The sequence below is a fragment of the Ochotona princeps genome, chromosome 20 (genome assembly GCF_030435755.1).
Source record: "Ochotona princeps isolate mOchPri1 chromosome 20, mOchPri1.hap1, whole genome shotgun sequence".
Lineage (NCBI taxonomy): Eukaryota > Metazoa > Chordata > Mammalia > Lagomorpha > Ochotonidae > Ochotona > Ochotona princeps.
In genome coordinates, this window is record NC_080851.1 from 4,460,609 (window position 1) to 4,484,002 (window position 23,394).

Here is a 23,394-nt window from a genome sequence, read left to right on the forward strand (position 1 = left end):
TGGAATTGGGAATGGAGCTGGAACCCAAACCCAGCTAACTCCAGTGGGAGACTCAAGAACTCAGCACAGTGTCCTAACCACCAGGCAAATGCCTTCCCTTCTATAGTTTATTTTAACCAATTTATTTAAGCAAGTATAACCACTTTTAATTCACTGAGGTATTTGGCTACACCTCAAGATGGTTCCCCAGTCTAATTTTTTTTTTAATAAGAGTAGTTCAGAAAAATAATGTCCTCTACTTTCTGGCAGTGATTCAGCCATTTGAAGAGGAGATGATTTCTTGTCTGGGCTCCCCAGAAAGCCCTTGACATAGTCATTTCTCTATGAATATTCATTGATAGATGAGAGAAAGGCAAGAAAGTAGAAAGAAGGAATTTAAAGGAAGTAAAGGAAAAGGAGTGGGATGGCTTGAAGGAAGGAAGGAGCAATGACCGAATTGTCACGGACGGAAAATGGCAGCACTGCATAACGTTCAAAGGGCTTTAACATGAAAGCCAACCTTGACAAGGAAGTTTTTGAATATAAGCCTAAACAAGCTTCCAGAGGTTCACAGAACATGCATAGTATAAAAAAATCTCCATTAATCTCAAAACACTTTTTGCACCAAAATAAACTTCTTTTAATGCTATGTTGTATAACTTCCTTTCAAAGTTCCTTGGTATGTCTAAAATTGAACTATTTGGATTATATTCTGCACTTATGAGTCATCCGTGGGAGTATCTTGTGGTTTCTTGAGAAATAATGGTGTTGCTACTCATTTTTCTGCTCTTGGTACTTCTAGAACTGAGCAGTATGGTTATATTCCTCGAGAGTAATAGTCTACAAGGGCACTTTGGTGACTAGTAATGAACTAAAACAGATGACAGACTAATGCCTCCTTATACAATTATAAAATAATTAGGCTGATTAATGCTTACCAAGATATCTTTCCCAGCCCATTTGCATTCATCTCTTCTGGTATAAGATACTGGCCAAGCAATCTAAGGACAGAGAAAAAGACATTATTTCATGTTAAGTTCCCAAGGAGATTCAACATCACATAGACTTTTGGATGGGAGTGGGGCCACCAACTATTGCATGGCAGGGCCACTTCTGCTTAGCCCCTACAGCAGTATCAGTGAAGGCAGACTCAAGTCTTTCATTCTGTGTATTAGCATTTGTTGCACTTGAGAGTTGAGCAAGAAACCGATATGGTCCATAGCCCTAAGAGCAAGTAGTTGTAAATATTACTCTCACACTGTGGGCTAGTCCTGGACCAGCTGGGAAAGCACTGCTGCTGTTTTTGCCCCTTTATTTGGTCTTTATTCTTCCAAGGGTCCCATGTAGTGAATATGGTGACAGCGCCAAATAAGCCAAAATAGTACCAGCAGGTGAATGGTGGATGCTTTTCCTTCAATAACACCAAGCCAGATACTCTTTTCTAAATTTTATATAAAATCTTCCAAATTCCTTGAGCTGTTGCAATGACTTCCATCTTACTGAGTGGAACAACTTATTGTTTTTCTTCTAGAAATATTACTTAATATCAGGGCAAGTGTCATGTTTAAAAGAGAAATCTGGAGATGGCAACAGTTAATCACTCATATTTGCTGGAAAGATTTTAGTCTGAGGATGATTGATTACCATTCATTTGGAAACTTCCAGAAACTTCAATATAAATGGTTCTAAACTTGAGTAAGCATTGTGATATTCATTTTCTAGGAAATTACAAGGCAAATTACAACACATGTATAAACAAAAATTTTGGACATATTGAAATAACACTCACTGACTTGACAGATGTATTTAGGGTCCATGTCCCAATACCAAAGCTCTAAATATTCTGGGATATGCATTCATTTGAACCGTTACCATCTTAATTTGTAGATTTTCTTTTAAAATGTGGTTTACCTTTCACAAGTGCCTGCATATAAGTTAACACCGTCAATTGACGGGTTCTGTGTGAATTTTAAAACTAGTTGTGTCAAAACATTCAAAAGCCGTAAATGTGTTGCTCCTTCAAACTACCATAAGCCAGGTCCTGAACAGTGAGACCAGCTTGCCAGATGGAGCCATGGTACAGTTTTGTCTTCACATTGGTATAGAAGGGTCAGGGGAACTAGTTCTATAAAAAGTTTATGACGGAGGAAGATGAACTGTTACCTCTTTTCTGGGCATGGCATCAATGTACAACAGAGTTAAAACTCGTTGATGTTCCTACTCAGCTTTCCAGCTCAGCCTGCTAACAATCACAGATTAGTAAACCTTGGTATGTTTATATGTATTGTTTGTTTAAAGGGCTGGGACGCTTTGTTCAAGTGTCAGAATCTTGATTGCGAGGTATTGAGACAGTGTGGGCTTGACTTTGTGAGTGCTTTTACCAAATAATAACAGCATTGTTTTATAACTTCCATGCTGAAATCTTTGCCTTCTTTGTTCAAAAATTGCTCAGGTATCTAATAATGCTTAAATGTCTTCCCTTTTTACTTAAAATGCTTCATGTCTATTTGCTATTTTTCCTCCCTGTGCCTCTACTCACAGTAGTCTCTTGTGCTCATGCTATTTGGAAGAAATTTTACTTAAAAGGATTGAACTCTTTTTATTAAGGTAAAGTGCTTTTCCATGGGAATGTGTGTTTTGTTCTAAACTGATTGGTCTATTTTTTTAACCTGTAATTTTATAACCTTGTGTTTTATCTTGCTTTAAAAAGTCACCCAGAATTATTTATGCTATGCCATAGTACACTCTACACTATTAATCATAATATAAGATGGTTAAAAAAGTTGTGAACAATGTCGTACATGTATAGGCAGAAAGGGACATAGAAATACCAAATATAAACAAACACTTGTAAATCCTGAAGTAAATCCAATTTCACCTCATAAACATGGTTGTAGTGAGATGTTTTCAAATTAAAACTATGTCTTCTATTATTAAAACATTGGTGTAACAAAAACATTACAAGATACAGCTTTCACCTAAGTGAGTTAATTCATTAATTCAAAACATGGTTTCTATAAGTCTGGTAAGAAGCACAAGACACGTAGATGTAAACAGATGATTAGGATTCTCAACTACACACAGCAGCTTTCGCTCTTGGTTCTTTTCAGTTTAGAATCACTTGAATAAAAGTTCAGAATATTTACTCAAAGACAACGCCAAACATGTTGAGCACACAATGTGCAATGATTTATGTCCTTGCTCATACACCTTCCACCTACAAGCATATGTGCATATATTTGCATACATAACAATTTACAAAATCATAAAATTTTAAAATACTGACAAAAAGCAAGACAACAACAAACATCTGTTTAATTTTCTTTCTACTTCAGAAAAACAGTTAAAACCGTTGTTCTCAAAGAGTAGATGATTTTTGGCATTTATTGCTATCATCAGAGAAGAGATTCAGAATCAATCATACTGAAATATCAGAAAAGAAATTTGAGGGCTATATCGATTCCAAAATATTTCAGAAGTGTGCTGTCATTCAATATGACTAAATACAATACTTTATAAGTGTGTGCATACGGTCAGAATTTTAGTATCTGGGGAATCAAAGACAAAGTCTTGGGTTTAGTGCTATGCCCTATTTAACACAAGAGTCAGCTTTGAATTTCAAACTTTTACTGTGTCTCAAGCAACGTTCTGCAACCAGAACAAAGACTTTTTATAACCCAGTCACTTTTTAAAAGTTATCACTTCATCTGCTGCAGTTCATGGACAGATGAGGCCCACCACTTCCAGCCTGGACATGGAGAAGGACCAAAACCAACACACATGGACGCAAACGTGTCCACTTGCCAAGAGGCTTCTTGCACTGGTTGTGAATGCTTGGCATAAAGGCTTGGTGTCCTGGGAAGCTGAGGCAGGCGGTGCCAACTGGGAAAAACCAGTTGATTCAGAGTGCACCAGGTAGACCGAGGAGCTCAGTTTCCACTTATTTATGCCAACCCATGTTTACTTTCAAAACTATGTATGTTACTAATGAAATAAGCCAGAAACCATATGAAGAATAAGGATAAAACCTGGCTTCCTGCCGATGTCTGAATGACCACATTTGGAAAAAAAATCTAAAGCTTTGAAAACTAATCTTCTAGATCTGGTTTGGCAAACTTTTTGCTGAAAAGGCCAGATAGTAAATATTTCAGACTGTGTCAGCCAGTTGATCTCTGTTGCGACTACTCGACTGCTGTTGCAGCACAAAGCAGGCACAGGTAATACGGAAATGAATGCGAGTACCTGTGTTCCAATAACGCTTTCTTTGCAAACACAGGTGGCACACCACAACAGGCATATGAGTCACGAACCCCACATTTGTTGGCAATATAGAGATGGATAAATTTCTATGCACGTATGAATATGTATAGTACATGAAGTCAATTATAACAGTTTAGTCATAGTTCAAATATTTATTTTTTATTCAGCAGCTCGGTATAACTATGGAAGGGTAAGCTGAAGCTAATACTTCTAAGTCAAACTTGAAAATACATATTTCTTCCTTGATGACTTTTATGTACTCTATTGGTGTGTTATTATCATCAGATATTTGCATCTGAAAAGATACTAATTTAAAACAGTTTTCTGCCACATGACATGGTGCTAGTGAGGGAATTCTATGTAACTTAAGACGTCTCAATACAACTATAGTATGAACACATTAGAATAAAAATACCTTTTGAAAATCCTTGATATTAACCAAGTTGAATGAAAATATGTGATCCTTTGCTCCAACATACAGCCTGCTCCGCTCCTCATCCAAAAGGAAGGTGTGATAACTGGAGCTGTTGGCCAAACCATTGAACGTGATCACACTGTTGGATTCTAACATTTCTGCAAGGGAACAAAGCAAGACATGGCAGGTTAACGTCAGGGCACAGTCGGCAGAGACTCGGTGCAGAGCAACGCAAACAGTGCTTGCTGTGGCCGTATCCTCAAGGAACTAGCAAACACATAAAACCAATTTTTAATATTTCATTGAAAAGGGAGTCAAATTCAACCATTTCTTGATTTGATATTCAGGAAAGCACACCGCTGAAGAGGGGAGTGAAACAAGACATCTTGCGTACACACAGCCTCCTCCGCCAGAGTCCGTGCCCATATGTTGAGCACATCAGCAGTGTCTGTGCCGTGACGCAGTGTCTTCACTTTTACCAAGACTTGCCAGGGTGCTTTCCTTTGCCTCCAGCCATCAGCTAGAAGGACAACAAGGGAACCAGCAAAGCAGAGGGGAAGGTGCAGGGAAACACAGCGCTACCTATGTTGTTTGAAGGCTGATTTTACTGAGATATTTCAATATGTGCTGAAACCACGAAACCGTTAATTTTACTGTCTAAAGCCACAGAGGATTTGGAGCTGACACACATGGAGAAATTTTTGTCTCACACACACACGGAGAGGCACACACTTTTTTATATCTTCATACCCCCTTTGGACAGAAGTTCAGCACTGTCAAACTGTGTGTCCTGAATGAGTTCAGGTTTTCCCAGTATACGCTTCCTGGGGGCTTTTTGACAGCAGTTACAAAATGAAAAGTACACTTTGTAAGGAAAGAAAGGTGCAGCATGCATCGTTTCTCTATCTGTTTTCACTTCCAGGAAGCGAACGTTCACCGTTCTTTTTTTTCTTTTTAAGATTTATCCATTTTATTAGAAAGATAGATATACAAAGATTAGGAGAGACAGAGAGGAAGATCTTCTGTCCGATGATTCACTCCCCGAGTGACCACAATGGCCGAGCTGAGCCGATCCAAAGCCAGGATCCAGGAGCTTCTACCTGGTCTCCCAAGCGGTGCAGGGTCTCAGGGCCTTGGGCTAGCCTCAACTGCTTTCCAGGCCACAAGAGGGAGATGAGTGGGAAGTGGGGCCTTTGGGTCAAGAAGCGCGGTATTCACATGCGGTCCTGGCACGTTCAAGGCATGGACTTTAGCCATTAGGCCACCGCGCTGGGCCCTCACATGGCAGATTCTTGCTGCTATCTCATCCTGCTGCAGTTATTTCCCCTCATATACAAAGTGTGATTTCAGGAGGACAAAGTTCAAACTCTAACTTGCCATTTAGGAATAATCACTATCACTGAGCCTAGAACCCATCTTAGTTCTCTTCCTGCTGTGCCTGAAGATGCATTCAGTGGTCCTGCCACTGTTCCAGCCCCCCTCAAGCATCTGCCACTTTGACAAACTAGTACCCACTCTTACCAGCTGGGATGAGTGTAACCTGCAAGAAGTTTTCCCAAAGCTTCTTGATTCAAAATGCTTGACTATAACTTGCATGACACTGTCGTCTACTGCAGTCACTCACATAAACGACTTCTCTCCCAGAGTCAGCATTCCTCAGGGTTAGGAGACAAATGATTAACGGCCCAATTCCACAATTGGCAAGACTCTGTTTCCATCTTCCCAGACCAACAAATGCTGGATTGATACATTTATGCCTCTTTCTGAAGCTTTGTAAACAAATTGTGAAAATATGCTTTTCTCATTTCTTCAAAAGAACTAACTAACTGAGAGGCTGGCCTCTCAGTTCTCATTGCCCACTCAAAATGGAAGAATGGAGGGAAGGAACCAAAGAAAAAACATTTCATTCACATGAATCTGGGCTGAAACAATGAGAGCTCAGTAAGCCTAGAGGAAGGGCAGAGAATCCAGTGCGTGTTAGTTGAATTTAAAGGCCTTACTTTCACCAGCAGCCAAAACACTGCAAAGATCAACGCTACCTAGAAGACATTTAGGCTGAACTTCCGGGCACCCTGGGTCATGTCAGGGTGGAAAGTACCTGCCAGCAAAGCAAGGCGCTGCGCTCCTGTCATCGGGTATGTTCAGGCAGTGAGGGGCTATTTGTTATCTTTTTTTTTTTTTATCAAATAGGTATCTTTCACTGTTGTTCCTATTCTACACACTGCAATTCTACAATGGAGCCAGAGGTGACATCATAGGTAGCCAGACCAACCAACTAAAACAAGTCAGTGTGACCAAATCCAAGGAAAGGACACTACCTAGAAGTGTTAAGAAATAGAAGTGACAATTAAGATATGTGGATTTGAATTTGAAACACACAGACGCTAGAATGGAAGCTCTAGGCATGAACTGGGGAACGTGGTAGGAAAATAGCAGCTGCACGCTTGAATTCAGCAACCAACCAGTTTCAAGAACAAGGTTCTCACCACAGTACACGTTTACTGAGTGTGCAGACCAGGATGAAGTCCTCAGGATGAAGCTCTGGGTTTTGGTTTTATAGAAACCAGAGTCATTACTGTGAAGGTAAAGTTTCATCATGCAAGGGAAAAACAAGAAAGAACAGTTTGCATAGAAAGCCCTCAGTAAAAGTAACTGTGTAAATGGAGGAAGTGGGGGTTAAATATCAGCATGTTTGACCTTCTTGATCAAACGTGGTCTACGTGATGGGAACTTACGGTCCAGAGGCAGCAGACTGAGGAGATACTTACTATAAACGATATTATCAAGCGTGCTACCTTATTAACCTCTGCAATCTTGCAAGGTAAAGGGATAAGAATGAATAGTGATACGTTCTTTTATTTTCATTAATAGTTCATATAATGGTCATTTTAAAAACAATGAAGCCTTCTTTGTTGATCTACATTCTCAATTCTAAATAATAGAATAAACTTCTATACTGTAATTCTGAACAATGAGAGCATTTATCTAATTGAAAGTATAGGTCAAATTTCTAAGTTTATTTGGAGAGGATTGTTAGTTTCTATGAACAGGAATGGTAGTGAAGGCTTGAAATCCCTATGGAAACAAACTACCATTTAATAAAATGTCACTGCTGAGTCATTTCATTAGAAGAAAGCAGTTTTGCGGAGTATGATGTAATGGCGATTTTCCATTGCTTCAAATGTATTCAATTTGCTTCGTCACTCCTTTTTCTTCCTCCACATTCTTTAAATGTTCTTCTTTAACATGGACTTTATACATTGTTTTATTTTACAGCTTGGGGGAGTCTTTCTGAGACCTTCATGGCTATGGTCAAGAAAAAATCTGTGTCCCAGGGTGATATTGCTTGGGTTTTTCTGTGTTTTGATTTAACCAGATGTAGACAAATTCAGCTTCAATAGATATTCACTAACTTTCAAGTCAAACCTTGAGAATTGTAGGGGGTTTTCTATGTTTACATTATTTATACTTTATAATTATCATTAAACATTTAAAATTAAAGTGATCATTTAGTGATGGGAGATGTTTAAATCACTGCACCTACCCACATCTTGCCTGTGCTTATATCCAGACAACCGACAACAAATGCCCTTTGAATTAACTTATGCAGTCGGCTTAATTGTTGCAAGTAAGAGTAGCCCACTGGCTTTGGGTAGGTTATTACCTTATCTGTGGTGGAGACATGACCTCAACTTCTACATCGTAACCTCAATCATTGCAACAAGGCAACATGGAGTTTTAATTGGAAGTGCTGTTTCACAACAAGCGCTCTTTAAGGAGTAGAATATTGTTAACTCTCAAAAGTGATTATACTTAGATTCTGTTTAGAGTTGTTGATGACTTAGTGTCCTTATGATTTGCTAATGATAAAATGAAGACTTACTGATCACAAATATAGCAGTTAATACTCAATAAATATTGTCACCATCATGGTTATAAGACAAAACAGACCGCAAGCAGGAGGACTGAGCAGAAAAAGGAATTTCAAGCATCAGTGGCAACCAGGAATAGTTGCATTTTCCTATGATATACTTCTAAAAGGTTTCCTGAATTTCAAAACCTTATAAATCAAGTCCAACAGAAATACTTCTTTCAAATCTAATAGCATAACAAAAACACTATAATTAATCTGTTGTATAATCAGAATATTGTTCTAATCATGGGAGAACCACAATAATTTTTTATAATAAGTGATGTTCAATTTGCTTTCTGTTTACTCATTTATACATTTTCAAAATTTCCTGTTCCCTGTGAATTCTTCATGAAGAATTAGACCAGAATTAAGACATTAAAGTTGTTTTACAAATTAATAATCTTCAGATACATTCAATACACAAGAAAAAAGGATGGAGACATTTACATCAAAATCGCACATGACGATTCAACTCGCAACAATAAAATTATGTGGTTCCTGTGGTGTTTTGCTTATCTTTAGGATAAACACAGACTTACACAGATGATCACATTACAAAGACTGGGTCAGGCAGAGAAATGAAGGCTGACTTCTGGCCTGCAGGACACCCAACACAAGATGGACTTTTCATAGTGGGAGGAGAATTGCTGTGTACTTGACCTTCAAATCTAAATAGCAGTCACCCTGTTCTTTATACCCTTACTTCCGTTACATTTCTCTCTCTCTCTCTCTTACTCCTCTGAGTTTTATAGCATGAAATGTAATAGGACTCCAGCAGTAGCTGGACTCCAGGGAATTGCCTGTATTCATTGATGGCTTTAGGCATCCGTCCTTTTTCATGGCTTGAACTTTGTCCTTTTTGTAGAACAGTCAAACATCCACTCAGAAGTAGTCAAACGCCTAGTTTACAAGATGCCAAAACATTTTGGCTAAATGCTGACCACATCGAGATATTTGGAAATATTGGAAAGTTCAGTAAATTCCCCAAATTTCTGATCCTATAGTTTAGTGCTTCCTAGGTTCTCTTTTTATTTTATGAAACAAATGAAGAATATGGTTCAAAAAGCAAATCACAAACTGAAACAAGAGGCTGCAGCTTTCACTGCTTTAGCAGAGCAGAAACAGTGGAAACAAGCGCAATTTGCTATCATTACTGTTTCATGCAAAAGATGGCATTTTATCCAGCAAAATAGCAAGAACAATAATAGGAAAGACAGTTTAAAATAAATGAATTTACATAATGAAAAATGACACTATTTTCATTTTCGCTTTCATCAATAACTATACTTGAATTGTGCCACACAGAAGAATATCCTTACCTGCACACTGGTGTTTGGCAAACACGGCTCTAGGTTACACTGTGTGGATGGTGAACAAAGGCCCTTATCATTTCTGCTCAGTGGGTCTTCTTTCTGCGTAGACCGGGCTAACAGCTGTATGCATCCATATGCCTTGAGTTATTTCGTCATGTGAGTCTATTCTTTCAATGTACAAAGCTTGGCAAGTATTGCTTGAATATACTTAGAAAAAGCCACCTTCTAACCTCAAGAGCAATAAACAGTCAGATACACACATGAGATTTAACATGTTTACCTGCAGTTAAATTTCATTGTCCGCAGTTGTGCCAGGCCACAGCTGTCTATAAACCATAGTCCTGCTGCCCAGGTCATTTCTCTAAGTTCCTTTTCCAGTTTCTCTCCATATATACTGATCGCCTGGTCTCCAGGGTTGGTCTCTCCATGAATTTATTGCAGGATTTGCTTCTGCCAAAGCTTCTCGCTCAGAATCGATGTGAACTTCAGACTTTTGACATGAATAGCCTCCCTGATAAAGATAGGGGAGTCCCCCACTTCAGCTTTGGACACAGGAAAGTCAGTTTCCTGTTCATACCAGCTACACTGCTTCTAGACTGCACACGATTTACAAGTGGCTCTCAGCCGTGAGGTCAGAGAGAATAAGACATTTTCCCTCGAAGATGCTTGTGAAGAATCAAGTCCAGGACTGTTAGTGTAAGGAATCTATGTTTCCACTTCAGGTAGTGGTGGAAATGCAGAGGGAAAGGAAATTGGTCACAAGCTAAGGTGTGACTCAGGTGTCTAGTATTTAATGATCACCCACCTGCTAATCAATAATCAACCTTCTGGGTGCTTAGCATGTATAACACATAAATGCTGGCAAAGAAGTGAAAAGCACCTCATCAGCAATAGGAGAACCAAAGTTAAGGAAGTTAATAGGACAGAACAATTCAAGGCACAAAGAGAAATGGATAACCCTTGGGCATGGATGGTGGAGACAGTGGCAGGTGGCATGGCAACGTGTCCCATGGCGAGGATGGGTAAGGGTCAGAGGAGAAATGTACGACCAGGAATCTGCCATGAGCCACACACCCATCTGTGCTCCTCAGGAAACTGACGGGCATGTGCTGTCAGGAATTTCTTGGGGCACAGAGACAGAACAATCTAGAATCAGGAAATCCGTTCCCGTTCACATCACAGATCAGAGTCTGCCTTTCTCTACAAGAAGGGTACACTTTCCAAAATACTACAAACTGATGGCTACCTCTCACCACCATCTCACTCTGCTTAACATCTCTCGAATATTTATATGGTTTGATTGGCTCCATTCTCGGTCTTTTAACACAATACTATGTCTGTGGATAATTTTCTCTCCAGTGACAGCCTTTATTACCAGCAACATTTTGACATGTCCCAAATCCATGACTGCTAAGACACATGTTCCTGCAAAGGCCTAAGAAAGCTTGCTAAAAGCCTCTATTTAGGTATTGTACCAACATTTCAGCATCTGCATGACATAAACACAAGTGTTCCGAACACTGCCATGGCCCGCCTTTCTGTATATTTTAAGTTGCTTACAGACATCACTCATCTAGGGACTCATGGGAGCCGGAGTCTCATCATGCAGATCCAATCTATCCCTTCAGATTTGTTTCACAGTAATTTATCCTAAATGTTCTCTTGTTCATGGTTTCACTGTTATTGTCTTAATACAGTCCCTCATTACAGCTATCTTGGATGATCACAATTACCTCCCAAAGAAATGTCCTGCTCATGTGTCTGCCAAAACAAACAAACAAAAACAAACCCGAATTATGCAGTATGATCTAGCTACAAAATAAGGATATTTTCTACTGGTTACAGAGGGCAAATTGTATTCTATCATCTTTAAGTCTCATGTTAAAATTAGAAAAAGAACCAAAAATACGAGAAAAATACACATTCTAAAGGAAGAGAGGAAAACACTGGAATAGTAATCTGCTGATGTAACACAGTACATAGAGCGGAGCTTGAAACATTTTGCTACAGGATGCTGAGACCTGGCACTATTTGTATATTTTAGGTAAGTTAGGTTAGTAAATCAAGAACTTATTTAAAAAAAATATCAGAGGTAGGGCCTTTGTGGCACTGTGGGTTAAGCCCTGCCTGTAATATAAATTTCCACATAGACATATTCCTTCGACTTTTGGTTTAGATTCCTACCAATATCCCTAAGAAAGCAAAAAAGAAACTGGCCTAGTGCTTGGCTTCTTCGTACCATCAGAGACGCATGGATTAAGCTCCCGGCTCCTGGCTGTGGTCTGGCCCTACCTGAGCCACTGGAGCTCTTTGTGGTGTGAACTAGCACACAGAAAATCTCTCTCTAACTCTGCCTCTTAAGTAAGTAAAATGAATCTTAAGAAAAAGGCATAAAATCTGCAACCACAGTGCTTTCATTTAGAGAAAGCAGTGCTGGGAGCAGCTACGGCTACAGCATCATGGGAGACAAGCACAATGATGGCCATGCTGCCGAAGCAAAGGATCGCCTCTTGACCATCACACCCAACACAGGTGCTCTGTTCTGCCCACACGGAGGAGAGCTGGGCACTCTGACCTTCCACAATGGATCCTCGTGAACACCAGACCATTCCACGGCTGCCTCTAACACAGGAAACATTCTGAGAAACGCACTGGGCCCCAGAAGAGGAGAAAACATGAAGGGAGGTGTGCTCCCTCAGGAGGATAGAAAAGGCATTTAGCAACGTCCTGCACGGCACAGACACAACTGCAGCCACAGTCAGTGAGCTCCTCTAGCCTACTCACTCGCTGCCACAGAGGCACAGGGCTTCCCCAGGAGGAGCAAGGAATGTTCTGGATAACAGTGAGTGTACATGTCACGAATGTGAAGCTGTGTCTTATGTGCCTTCCACTCCTCCTCTCACTCCCCGACCCTGAAATGGCAATAATAAAAGAAGAAAGCAGATAAAGCTGGTAAAAGCTGAGAGCTGAGCATCAGGACAATCTAGACAAAATACCCCAAAAGGTACATCAGCCTACAGGAGAAGTGGACGAGGCAGCACGCTTTAAAGAAATGACGCCTTCACATACATTTGTGGCTGTTGATCCTGAGCTGGGGCTATTCACGAAGACAGAGATGGCAGCAACCAAAGCCAGACAAGACAGGAAGAACTACTTGTTCTCTGCTCACTTTATCCATGCCCATGTTCCCAGTGCTGGGTGTGGGTGGGAGGCTGGTTTTGGCCCGGGAGAGGCCCGGATGGGGAAGAGCCTGGGCCCTTCAGTCACCACTCGTGAACATTCTCACAGCGGCTCCTGCTTGGTTCCAGCTCTTAGAGCTCCCATGTTAGCATCCCATCCCTCCCACTGCCCTGGGGTGGAAAGAGCTTCTGCAGCAGCACCCTTGTAAGATGTGGCATGACCTTTACCCTGGCACTGCTCCCTTGATTAAGCTAATTTAGAAGGCAGGTGGGCTGCTTCTAATTGGTGGTAAGATGAACCTAGCGTTTTCCTCCAAGGGGACAAAGAGCCGCTGGGGAAGTTACTATGGGTTTCTATCTGATCCTGGCACACAGAAAACATGTCTTAAAAATTTTTACCTGAAACACATTTTTTATTTCTGAAAAATAAAACAGAAAACTTAGAAAAATTAATGTACTGACCAATATCTAAAGGGAAAGACAATGTAGCAATAACTTATGTGTCAAACCATGTACTAGCTTTTCTTACTAGTTATACATTAAGTTCACATGATTAATACAACTACACCCTCTATACTCTGAATTATTTACAAACTGATACAAAACAACAAACTTTTACTGTCTGGGGATGCCATGTGTTAAGTACTGTCACCATTGTAGAGATACTGTATCGTGAAAACTCTTTTATGAGAGGTGTTTTGGCCGCAGCATAGAACAAAATATTGCCACAACTTAATCATTTTTCATTTTTTCATTTTTTTCTCAACTTCACTGTACTCTTCAAGTCACTGCAATCTAAATGAAGCAGAGCATGGTTCAAAACTGCGCGGCTTTTACGAAGTAAAGCGCAGCACCTCCAGCCACCGCCTTTACCCTGGCATCACTTCACGACTAGCGCCTGCTCTCTGATTCCCTATTGCAGCGCCTGCTCTCTGATTCCCTATTGCACGCCTGTTTCTGTAAAATCCCATCATTCTACCTGACATTCCATCATGATGCCCCTCTCTAAACGTGACTTGCCTGCACCTGCTTCTACTTTCTTTCCCTTGTTTGTGTTCTTGCAGGTAGACTTAGAAGCCTTTATTTCCACAAAAGCCTAATGAATGAGCAGGTGTTGCTTTCCCCAGACATCCTATGCTTTGATACAACACATGGCAATGCATTTGTTACAGGCCACTCTCCTGCATGAGTATTAGGACACATGCCTTGTTCTTTTAGCTCTAAAGGTTTGCACACGCAGTAGGAGCTAGTCATCTGTAAAGAAAATGGCGAGGTAGATAATTAATCAATCATCGATCCTGAGTTCTAGAGGGCCTTTAGACTGATTGACTGAAGTCCGACTTTTCGCATTAAGAAAAGAGCTAAGTGACTTCACCATTAACAGCATCAGAGGCCAGATTTAAATACAGCTCTCTTGGCCCCAGGTTCAGTGCTCTTTCTAAATTGATTTCTGGAAAATTTGTGACTTTCATTTTGCTCCTTACATTTTTTTTTGCTGCCCGATCCCTAATACAGATATGATTTTTTTCTTTTGGCACAAGGACATAGGCAAACAATAAAAATTGCAAATAATTTCCAAAATTGCTAAAGCACAATGTTAATTTTTACCTGTGCTGGGAGGAATAATGAGTTTAAATGCAGGTGCAGCATACGAGACTTCCCTGTTTAAGGTGGACTGATAAGGACCAGATACACATTGCCTTTGAGCACCATGTGATGTGTTAGATGATCCATCATTAAAATCTTGGAAGAGAAATGCAAACCCTACTTTTAAATGCACACTCGTTTGTGTGCTTTGCGTGATGAATTAGTGATCCAGAGATCCAAAATATTTTGATTCTGTCTGTTTTACCTGTTACAGGTGGAGCTCTGTTTTCTGTGAGTCTTGAGTGGGCAGATGGGGAACACTTCAGTCACCTGGATTAACATGGAAAGATGGGAAGAGGACACTTCTCTGCGTCATCCAGGTGAAAGCACAATTTTTGAAGCAGTCTTGGTCAATATTTTCATGTAACACAGCAGGTGTTCCTGTGTATTCTTCAAATAATTATATTTTACATAGCTGTATGACAGCATACATTTTCGACACCTACAAATGTGTCATATGGTAGTATAAGTGGAAAATGGTTCACAAATGGAGATTCAAATATGATAAACCACCCGGGACCCATTTTTGCTGCATATGTCACTGCAAGAATTTTGTTATCAACTGGCTACAAATTATGTATTTCAATGGTAGTGTCGAGCAACCTTTCATGAAAAATAAATTATTTCATCCACTATATTTCCAAAAAGTTGTCTTCCCCACACACATTTGTTGCAGGAGAGAAGTTCTCTTTATTTTCTAACAATAACTGACCTATTGAGAAGTGTGTTCACTCCGTGTTCATGGATGTCCCTCTTTGATGAAGCACATGTCTGAGATGGCCATGCAGAAGCAGAGAGCCAGCAACTCAATCTGGGTCTCCTACATGGGTGGCAAGGACCCAAATGCTGGAGCTACCATCTGCTGCTTCTCAGGGCATACAAGGGTAGGAAGCTGGATTGGAAGTGGAGCTAAAACTCCACGTGCCACTCCAGTATGGAATTTGTGCATCCAAAGTGGCTGTGCCAAATATCTGTCAGTGTTTGTCATTTCAATGGGTTTATTTTATTGTTTCTCTCCCTTCCTTCCTCTACTGTTCCTCCCTTCCTTCCTGGTTTTGGAAAGAGCTGTGCAGAATCTTCCTGTTCCCGTGACAATCCTAGCCATGACCTGGCTTCTTTACAGAAATGCACATGACGACAATGGCTGCGCGATCCATACAGGACTTTGTGCAGATCACAGTTCCTGGCCAAGGGAGGGGAGGTGACTGTGTTGGGAACCGACAGTTCAAATATTCTACAGAGGATACCAGGCCTTGTGTTCTGGGTACACTGTGACCCAGGGGACAATGCCACCCTACTTAGGAAGACACTCTGTGACCTTCTCTCCTGTAACTGTTTTATTTTGGAATGGACAAGTTTCACAACTGCTGCAATTAGACGCCTTCATGAAATTGGTGCATAGTCTTTTGGGGACATTGCAGAGTTTGTCTATATAAAAAATTAAAGGAGGAAAATATATGAATAGTTTTGGCAAGATTAAATTTCCCCACATCTATGTATGGGAGTGGGGGACAGGCAACAACTAAGTGCTGGTATTACTTCTAGAGTTTTGTTAATGGTGCAGGAAGAAAATGAACAATGTATACACATTATCTTATGTAGAAAATAAGTTTAAATAGTTCCATTTCCTTTTCCTAATACTTTCTGCACAAACAGAATAATCTGAGTTTGGGTCATTTCAGAAATGTGCTGGAATTGAAGCTAAGCATAATGGGAGCCAGGCTTGGTTTACATCCCTGGGGACAACTCCCGACTCCCCAAAATGATGCCGAAAATCCAGCTTGTTTGTTGAAAAATCCCTGCTCTCTCAGGACCCATTAAATCAAGCACACTCAGGGCTGGACAGGGTTACAGACGGTAATGGTCCCTGTACGCCCGCGCTGGACAGAGACGTTTAGTCCCACAAGGATAAATGTCTACATCAGAACCCAATTCACCTCTTCTTCATGTCTGGCAAATACATGTAAATGAATTTGTCATTCAACTTCCTCCTACACTTCATTGAAAAAATGTGACTGTGTCCCTTTAACAATTTCTACATGAAAGCAAAATGATCATAAGAACGTTGGAATTAAAAGTAATAAACATGGCTTAGTGTGAAATACGATATCCTTTTAATCCCTGATGGTCATATCACTCACTCAGAGCGGCCCCTCCCCTCAGTCTGAAGGCAAACAATGTAAGGGCAACACTGGCCTCTGCAGGTGCGGCGGAAGTTAAGGTCGTTCAACTCAGCAACTCAAGGAGTCATGGGATAGCTACTCTGATTTCTCAATTCTACTTAACTGTGCATGGGAGTTGGTCAAGCAAAGGCATGGATTCTGTATCACAACATGGTCTTTAACAAACTTTGGATTTAAATGACTGGTTCTTTTACAATTTAATTCTTTTACAGTTTAACAAGAAAAATGTTTATTTCTGTGATGACACATGGTAGGTATTTTTTAAACTTCTCCCTCAAATTTGTAGTTATTAAAATAACAATTTGTGTGCATCCACCTCCCACAGGTCACCTTGAAAGTGGAGGTGATGTATTTTACTCAATATGGGTATGACTCCATGCACCACATTTCTTACGATTTTTCAAGATTTTAAAAGCTTTACTTTTAAAATTTTCTGATGTGGGAATTACTTAAAGCAGTCATTTGTTTCTGATTAGGCTAAATGTCGCTCCTGATCAGGAGGTCGGATAAGCTTTTGTTGCAAAAGCACCAAAGTTCTTAAAGTCCAGACCGGGTGACCCAGGGATGTGCAGGAGCACACATTCTTCTAAGGTATGTGCGCACGCTCACAGTGTAGGTGTCACAGAATACATTGGTTCACTCATCCCATTCAGAGCAAAACAACTCATCGATTAATAAAGCCTGTGAGGGACCGACCCTAGAACCCCTACCTATAACCATGAGATGGCAAAAATAGGAAAAAAAATATATTTTCTTCTCAGAATTTGGGCCAGGAAAAAAATGAACATTTAGCTATGCTTAATTGTATCTTAAATGTGTCATAACACTATTTTTGTTTGTTTTGTTTTGCCAAGCTTTTTCTTAAATGCATTATTGTCACCATCCAGCCTATTTTATAATGAATTTCTCCCTTAACATATATATACTGCCTGAAATACAAAATATTACTTAAGGGAACAGTATTTCATTGCCTCTGCCTTCCACCATATTTCTATAGTTGCTGAACAAAATGCTGAATAGAAAAATCACGTTGGTATGCAACCTTAAATATTACAAGTATAAGTTAGAAAATATTTCCACGACACTTATATAATATTTAAAAATTATGAAAAGTTGACCTTGTTTCTTATTTTTTTTCTTTCTTTTTTTGTGAAAGCAATGATGCATTTGAATGAGTGAATGTTTCCACACTCTTCAAAAAACATTAATTTTTTCTGATACTCTTTTCAATGAACCATATTATAGTTCAAATTAATGCATTAAAGACCTTGGGAGTTCTAGCGATGAAGGTTATGCTTGAAAACTTTATTAAACCCAATGTTTCCCAACTTTGATTGACATAGAACTTATTTTTTCCCTCATAAGAGAACATACACTCAAGGGATTTGTTGGAGATAGTTAAATCAATGTCAAGACTTGATTAGTAACAATACAATAAAATGTAGGAATAGGTACTGGGATGTTAACATTCTTGGAGGAATAATTTCATAGGAATTATTTTATAATGATAGACATTCTCTAGGCTAATTATTATGATAGATCAGCTTCTTCAAGCTTGAACTTGTCAGCTATTTTTGTTTGCTTGGGATTAGAAGCAGGGGTTAACAGTGTTATGATAACAATGCCCTACACTTTCAGTAGATTTCTTGGTGCAATTTTAATCTTTAAAAAAAATGCAAATTTGCAAGCTAAAAAAGATGCAATAAACAGAACATTGAGAAAGAAGATGGAATTAGCACAACGAATATTTGTCTCTACTTCAGCTGAAACTAATTTCTATTTTCTGAATCATGAATTTGGATGACTTCCTCAATTTCGGTCCTATGCCTGGAACTGAAAAATAATTAAATAGAGGTTACCTGAAGCTTGCTCTTTTAAGTGACAGTATTAATCATTACAGGTATTTGTGGTCACAACTTTAGGTTATTGATTTATTTCAAGGCAGATTATATTTTTTTGCTGACACAGCACTCCGAAATGCTTAGGACCAAATGTCTACCTCCCTTTGAGAGCTGTGGAATCCTTACATGACAGTAGCTGCTTTAATTCCATTTGTGTGCAAGACATTACATTTTACAAAAGCAGCTGTTTTTCATGGAATCAGTCCAGGTTTTCTCTTCAGGATATAAAGCAGTGACCTCATACATTTACCACAGACCTATCTATCAACACTCTTTCCCAGGCACGATTTTCATTATGTAGGATTCTTCCAATGATGTGATCAGCATATCCAGGACTACATAAAATAATGTCTCTTTTAATTAGATTCAAATGTGTTCAACCCCCATTCAATTCTTACACACTTAAAAGAATGTATTTACTCTGTACTTTCTGAAAGCATCGGGACGCATTTTTAGCTTTCATCAGAATTCTTCCCATGCCAAGCCTTAGCTTCCACATTTTAAGGAGATAGCAGATTTGGGGCAGGTGTACTTTGTTCTTCCTAAACAACTTAACAAAAACATGTGACCTCAGGTAAGCTTTGGTATTTTCTCTGGGTTAGAATATAGACGATGTCAACTTTTACCCAACATTGCCTTAAGGGGTTATCAAATGAAGTCTGCTTGGCTTATATTTCTTATTTCCCCTTGCATTTATCAACTTCTTTTAATAACGTAAGGGAGAACAAAAGGTCAAAGTGTAGCGTTTTAAATAGATTTCAATTATAAATTTTCCAACAAAAATTTACAGTATATATAAGGCATTTTGCTGAGATTTGCTGAGATTGGTTGAAAAAGCGTCACTAAATCTTTCTTATAGTCACATCATCTTAATATGATTTTGCATTCAGCTATACCTAGCTCAATGATAGTGTTAAGGAAATCCCAGAAAGCTGTTTTTGCCCTAAACTCTATGACTGATTTATGACACAACTACTGGCAGGATTCTACGTTTTTCCCCACCTTTCTGAGACCACATGTGAAAGACCTGCCCCTAAATATCTCTCAGACAAACCGAACAAGAAAAAGAACGATGTAATGTCTGCAGATATTTAAGGATTTTTTTTATCTGATGGTATGATTATGATTTTTTTAAAAAGTTTCTAGGCAACTCTTTCAAATTGAGATATTGTAAATTACAAGATTTTTTTAGTTTCTACTTTTCTCATACCATTCTTTGAATTCAAAGGTTACAAATACTAAAGAAAAATGATGTCTACTTTCTGATCCACTGGGATACATACTTTACCCAACTATGACATTTTCCAGCTCATTCTATGATAACAACTTAGTTATTTGGATTTAGCCATCCCACTTCTTGATTTATTTTTAAAATTTTGAGTGAATACACAGTGCATGTGTTATGGGGCACAGTGCAGTATGTAATCCATACACAGCACAAATCAACCAGAGCAGGCAAACAGCCCTTCTGTTTGCTCTTCTGCAGCCCACAGTGGCCTAGTGTTCTGTAGCAGACATGAAGCATCGCCATCACCCATCTTGCATTCTGACCCCAGTGCCAGATCTCCCCTAACTTCATCCCTTCAGTAATCAGTATTTCAGAATCAAAGTGACCACAGATAGCAGACACACAGACACAGATACCTCGTGTGTGCCTAGGGGAGGAAGCGTGTGGTACTGCAGGTCTCCCCAGGAAAGCATTCCTCCCAACTGCTACCCATGCTTGGTGGACACGGTGTGACCTGAAACAAGGTATGACTGTCAGGGCTATGATAATCCTTGGACCCTTCTAGGACTTGACATCATTGTCAAAATAATCCATTCAAAAATAATTTACATTATCGCTGCAAAATTGAGTAGGCAAAGAAAAGATGGTTTTATCACTTAGTATTTATTGACTGGATCGTGTGTGGCTGATTTATTTGTAAAACGCACATTCCACTTCTACGTATGTGGCATGTCTCTGTGGGAAAGTTCATATGTATGTTAACTCTGTATACAGTGAAGATACACATGTCAAAAAGACATGAAATGCATGTGTGGGAAGATTATATTTTTTAACAGCTGTGAGCCTTGCTGTGGGATTTTTTTTCTATATGTATTTATTTGAATGAACGCCATAGCCTTCCATTCTGACCCACAAAATGTTAATCCTTTCAAGAATATTTCAATTTCTTTTGTTAACTGAATACTATGTGAGATTATCAACCTCAGAGGTGGCTCAGCAGTACATTAGTATCACATTCTTACTTGTAACTAACCTTTTCACACACAGTGTGATGGCCAGTTTTGAAACGCGATTTACTCTTGCCAGCCCTGGCTTATAAGACATCTAAGGGATCCTTTGCTTTTTCTTTAAATTCCTGAAGAAATGAGCAATCAGCATTGCAATTTTCCAGCCTAGCACGTTTTGATCAAGAGATTGAGTATTCTAAATGTTTCTTGGAATATATTCCTGGTAAAAATACATGCTTTGGAGTGACAGTTACAGTTGCTCATTACCATGCAGCTGTGTTCGAAAACCTACTATTCCTTCACCCCGATTCCTCTACTTCTATAAGATTCTTAAAAATATCAAACAAATCCATTTTTACTTTAACGTAGTTAATTTGTGATGCACGGAGACTGAGACAGTTTCCATCTATCTGTTGGCTAATTCTCCAAGCATCTACAGTGGTAGGGGCTTGGTTGGACCAAAGCAAGGCAAGAAACACAACCCAGTTGGCAAGGACCAACTCTGAGCCATCACTGCTGCCTCTCAAGGCCTGTCAAGGGACCCTGGACAGTAGTTCTTCTAGGGAGAAACCAAAGATTGGCTTTTATCACTTATTTTAGTGGATTTAATGTCTATATGAGAATAGCCCTGGTAGTTTCATTTTTCCCCCAATATCTAGAACATAGAGCTAAGCATATAATATTCCAAGATGTCTTTGAGGCTTTAACTACTACAAAAGTGATAGGAAAGTGTGCACTTGTTTCAACGGTCTAAATTTGGAAATCTTAGTTAATTCTGCCCTTGACATTCATCTCAAGCCCACACACACCTTTCCTGTGACATGAGTAGCAAACTAGTTAAAATTTGGTTTTCTTTTACACAGAGCAGTGTCAGGAAGCTCACAGGCTTCCTGATTTGTTTGCACCTCAATGTAATGTACACACATGGGGGGTCCTCTCAAAAGGGGATCCTATTTGCAATTCCTCACAAGCTTGCCTCCCTGCTTCCCATGTCATTTGGAAATACAAATCTCACCGTGACAGAGCTAGTACCTTATTAATTCCTACCTCGCTCACTATCCTTGATGGAATCATTCTATTGCTTCTAAAGTCTTTAACAGATACCATGGCTTTGGTCAGGAAGCTTCTAATCCCCTTCTCCTTCTTGTCACTTGGCTATCTTTAACTTTGTGTTTTAAGCTAAATCTTTCTTCCACAGTGCTCTCTGATAAAGTACTGCTGAGCCACCTCTGAGGTTGATAATCTTGCATAGTATTCAGGTAACATATAATGATGGCATTATAGTGGATTTTTTCCCAGCTGTTAAAATGCCAATATCCCCTGCTTCAGTAGGTAGGTTTGATTTGCGGCTCCCCGGACCCCGGGAAGCAGCAGGTGATCCAGGAAGTGACTGGATCCCCTTCAGTCCAAGGGAGATCAGGACTGAGTTCTCAGCTTCTGACTGCGGCTGTTGCAGCCACTCCGGGAGAGAACCAGTGATTGCACGTTCTCTATGTATTCTTCTGCCTTTCTCTTTCCCCCTCTTCAATAAATACATGAATAAAAAAATACGGATGTAAAATACTGAGTTAACTTGTGGAATTGGTAAATTATAAATTCACACTATCAGTATTCATTGTATTTTATTGCATTTTTTAGAGACTTTATCCTGTACCCACCTTTGCCTCTATATAGAAACTCATTAGAACTGTCAGTCACAATGCATCCCAACAACCATTTCACATTGTCTACCACAGTCCTAAAGATATAATCGTCATCAAAATCAAATTCCTTGATCCAGTTACAGCGACAGGACTGTCTACACCAACAGAAGGAGTTACCCATCTCACTGCTCTATCTTATAGGAATAGCAATTTTTCAAAAAAGACTCTCAATACCTTTTTAACCTTAAAGTAATTTAAAACAAGTAGAATGATAGTTTTGGAGGCGTTGATCTTTACAAATGTATCTCCCCAGAAAATATTACACATAAATCCTGTTAAATACTAAAACGTTTTAGATGCGAAACTCCTACTTAAAGCTCTGTCAGTCTATCCTTGCCTTATTTCCAAGGGAGCTGACATCGTAATTGCGGGGGAAATAAAATTAGACACCACCTCTTCACACCAGTTAGAAAAAGCATTCCAACATTAAGGCAATTTGCAGTTGGAGATGTGCATTACTTAATGATACTATAATTCAGTCTCAGAATAAACTGTCAGAAGTATGGTTAGGATCTTTTAGCTCTCAATGCAATCTAAGCAATAATGCCTCTAATCATTTGAGGACTGGAAAGATTCAATTTTGCCATTAGCTCTAGGTAATGACTTCTATGCTTGCTGGGTGTGAACAATTGTGTTCTAATGGGCTTGATATTATGAACCTCAGCA

General features: G+C 39.4%; 1 protein-coding gene across 1 annotated transcript in view; it reads right to left on the minus strand.

Moving 5' to 3' along the window:
* SEMA3A (semaphorin 3A) overlaps positions 1 to 23,394 on the minus strand; it is a 182,968-nt gene that overhangs the window by 126,974 nt on the left and 32,600 nt on the right. Inside the window, exons 2-3 of the mRNA XM_058678270.1 lie at positions 4,655 to 4,812; positions 918 to 980 (exon numbers count right to left, since the gene is read on the minus strand). Of these exons, the coding sequence (XP_058534253.1) occupies positions 918 to 980; positions 4,655 to 4,812 (221 nt within the window). The remainder of the gene's footprint in view (positions 1 to 917; positions 981 to 4,654; positions 4,813 to 23,394) is intronic.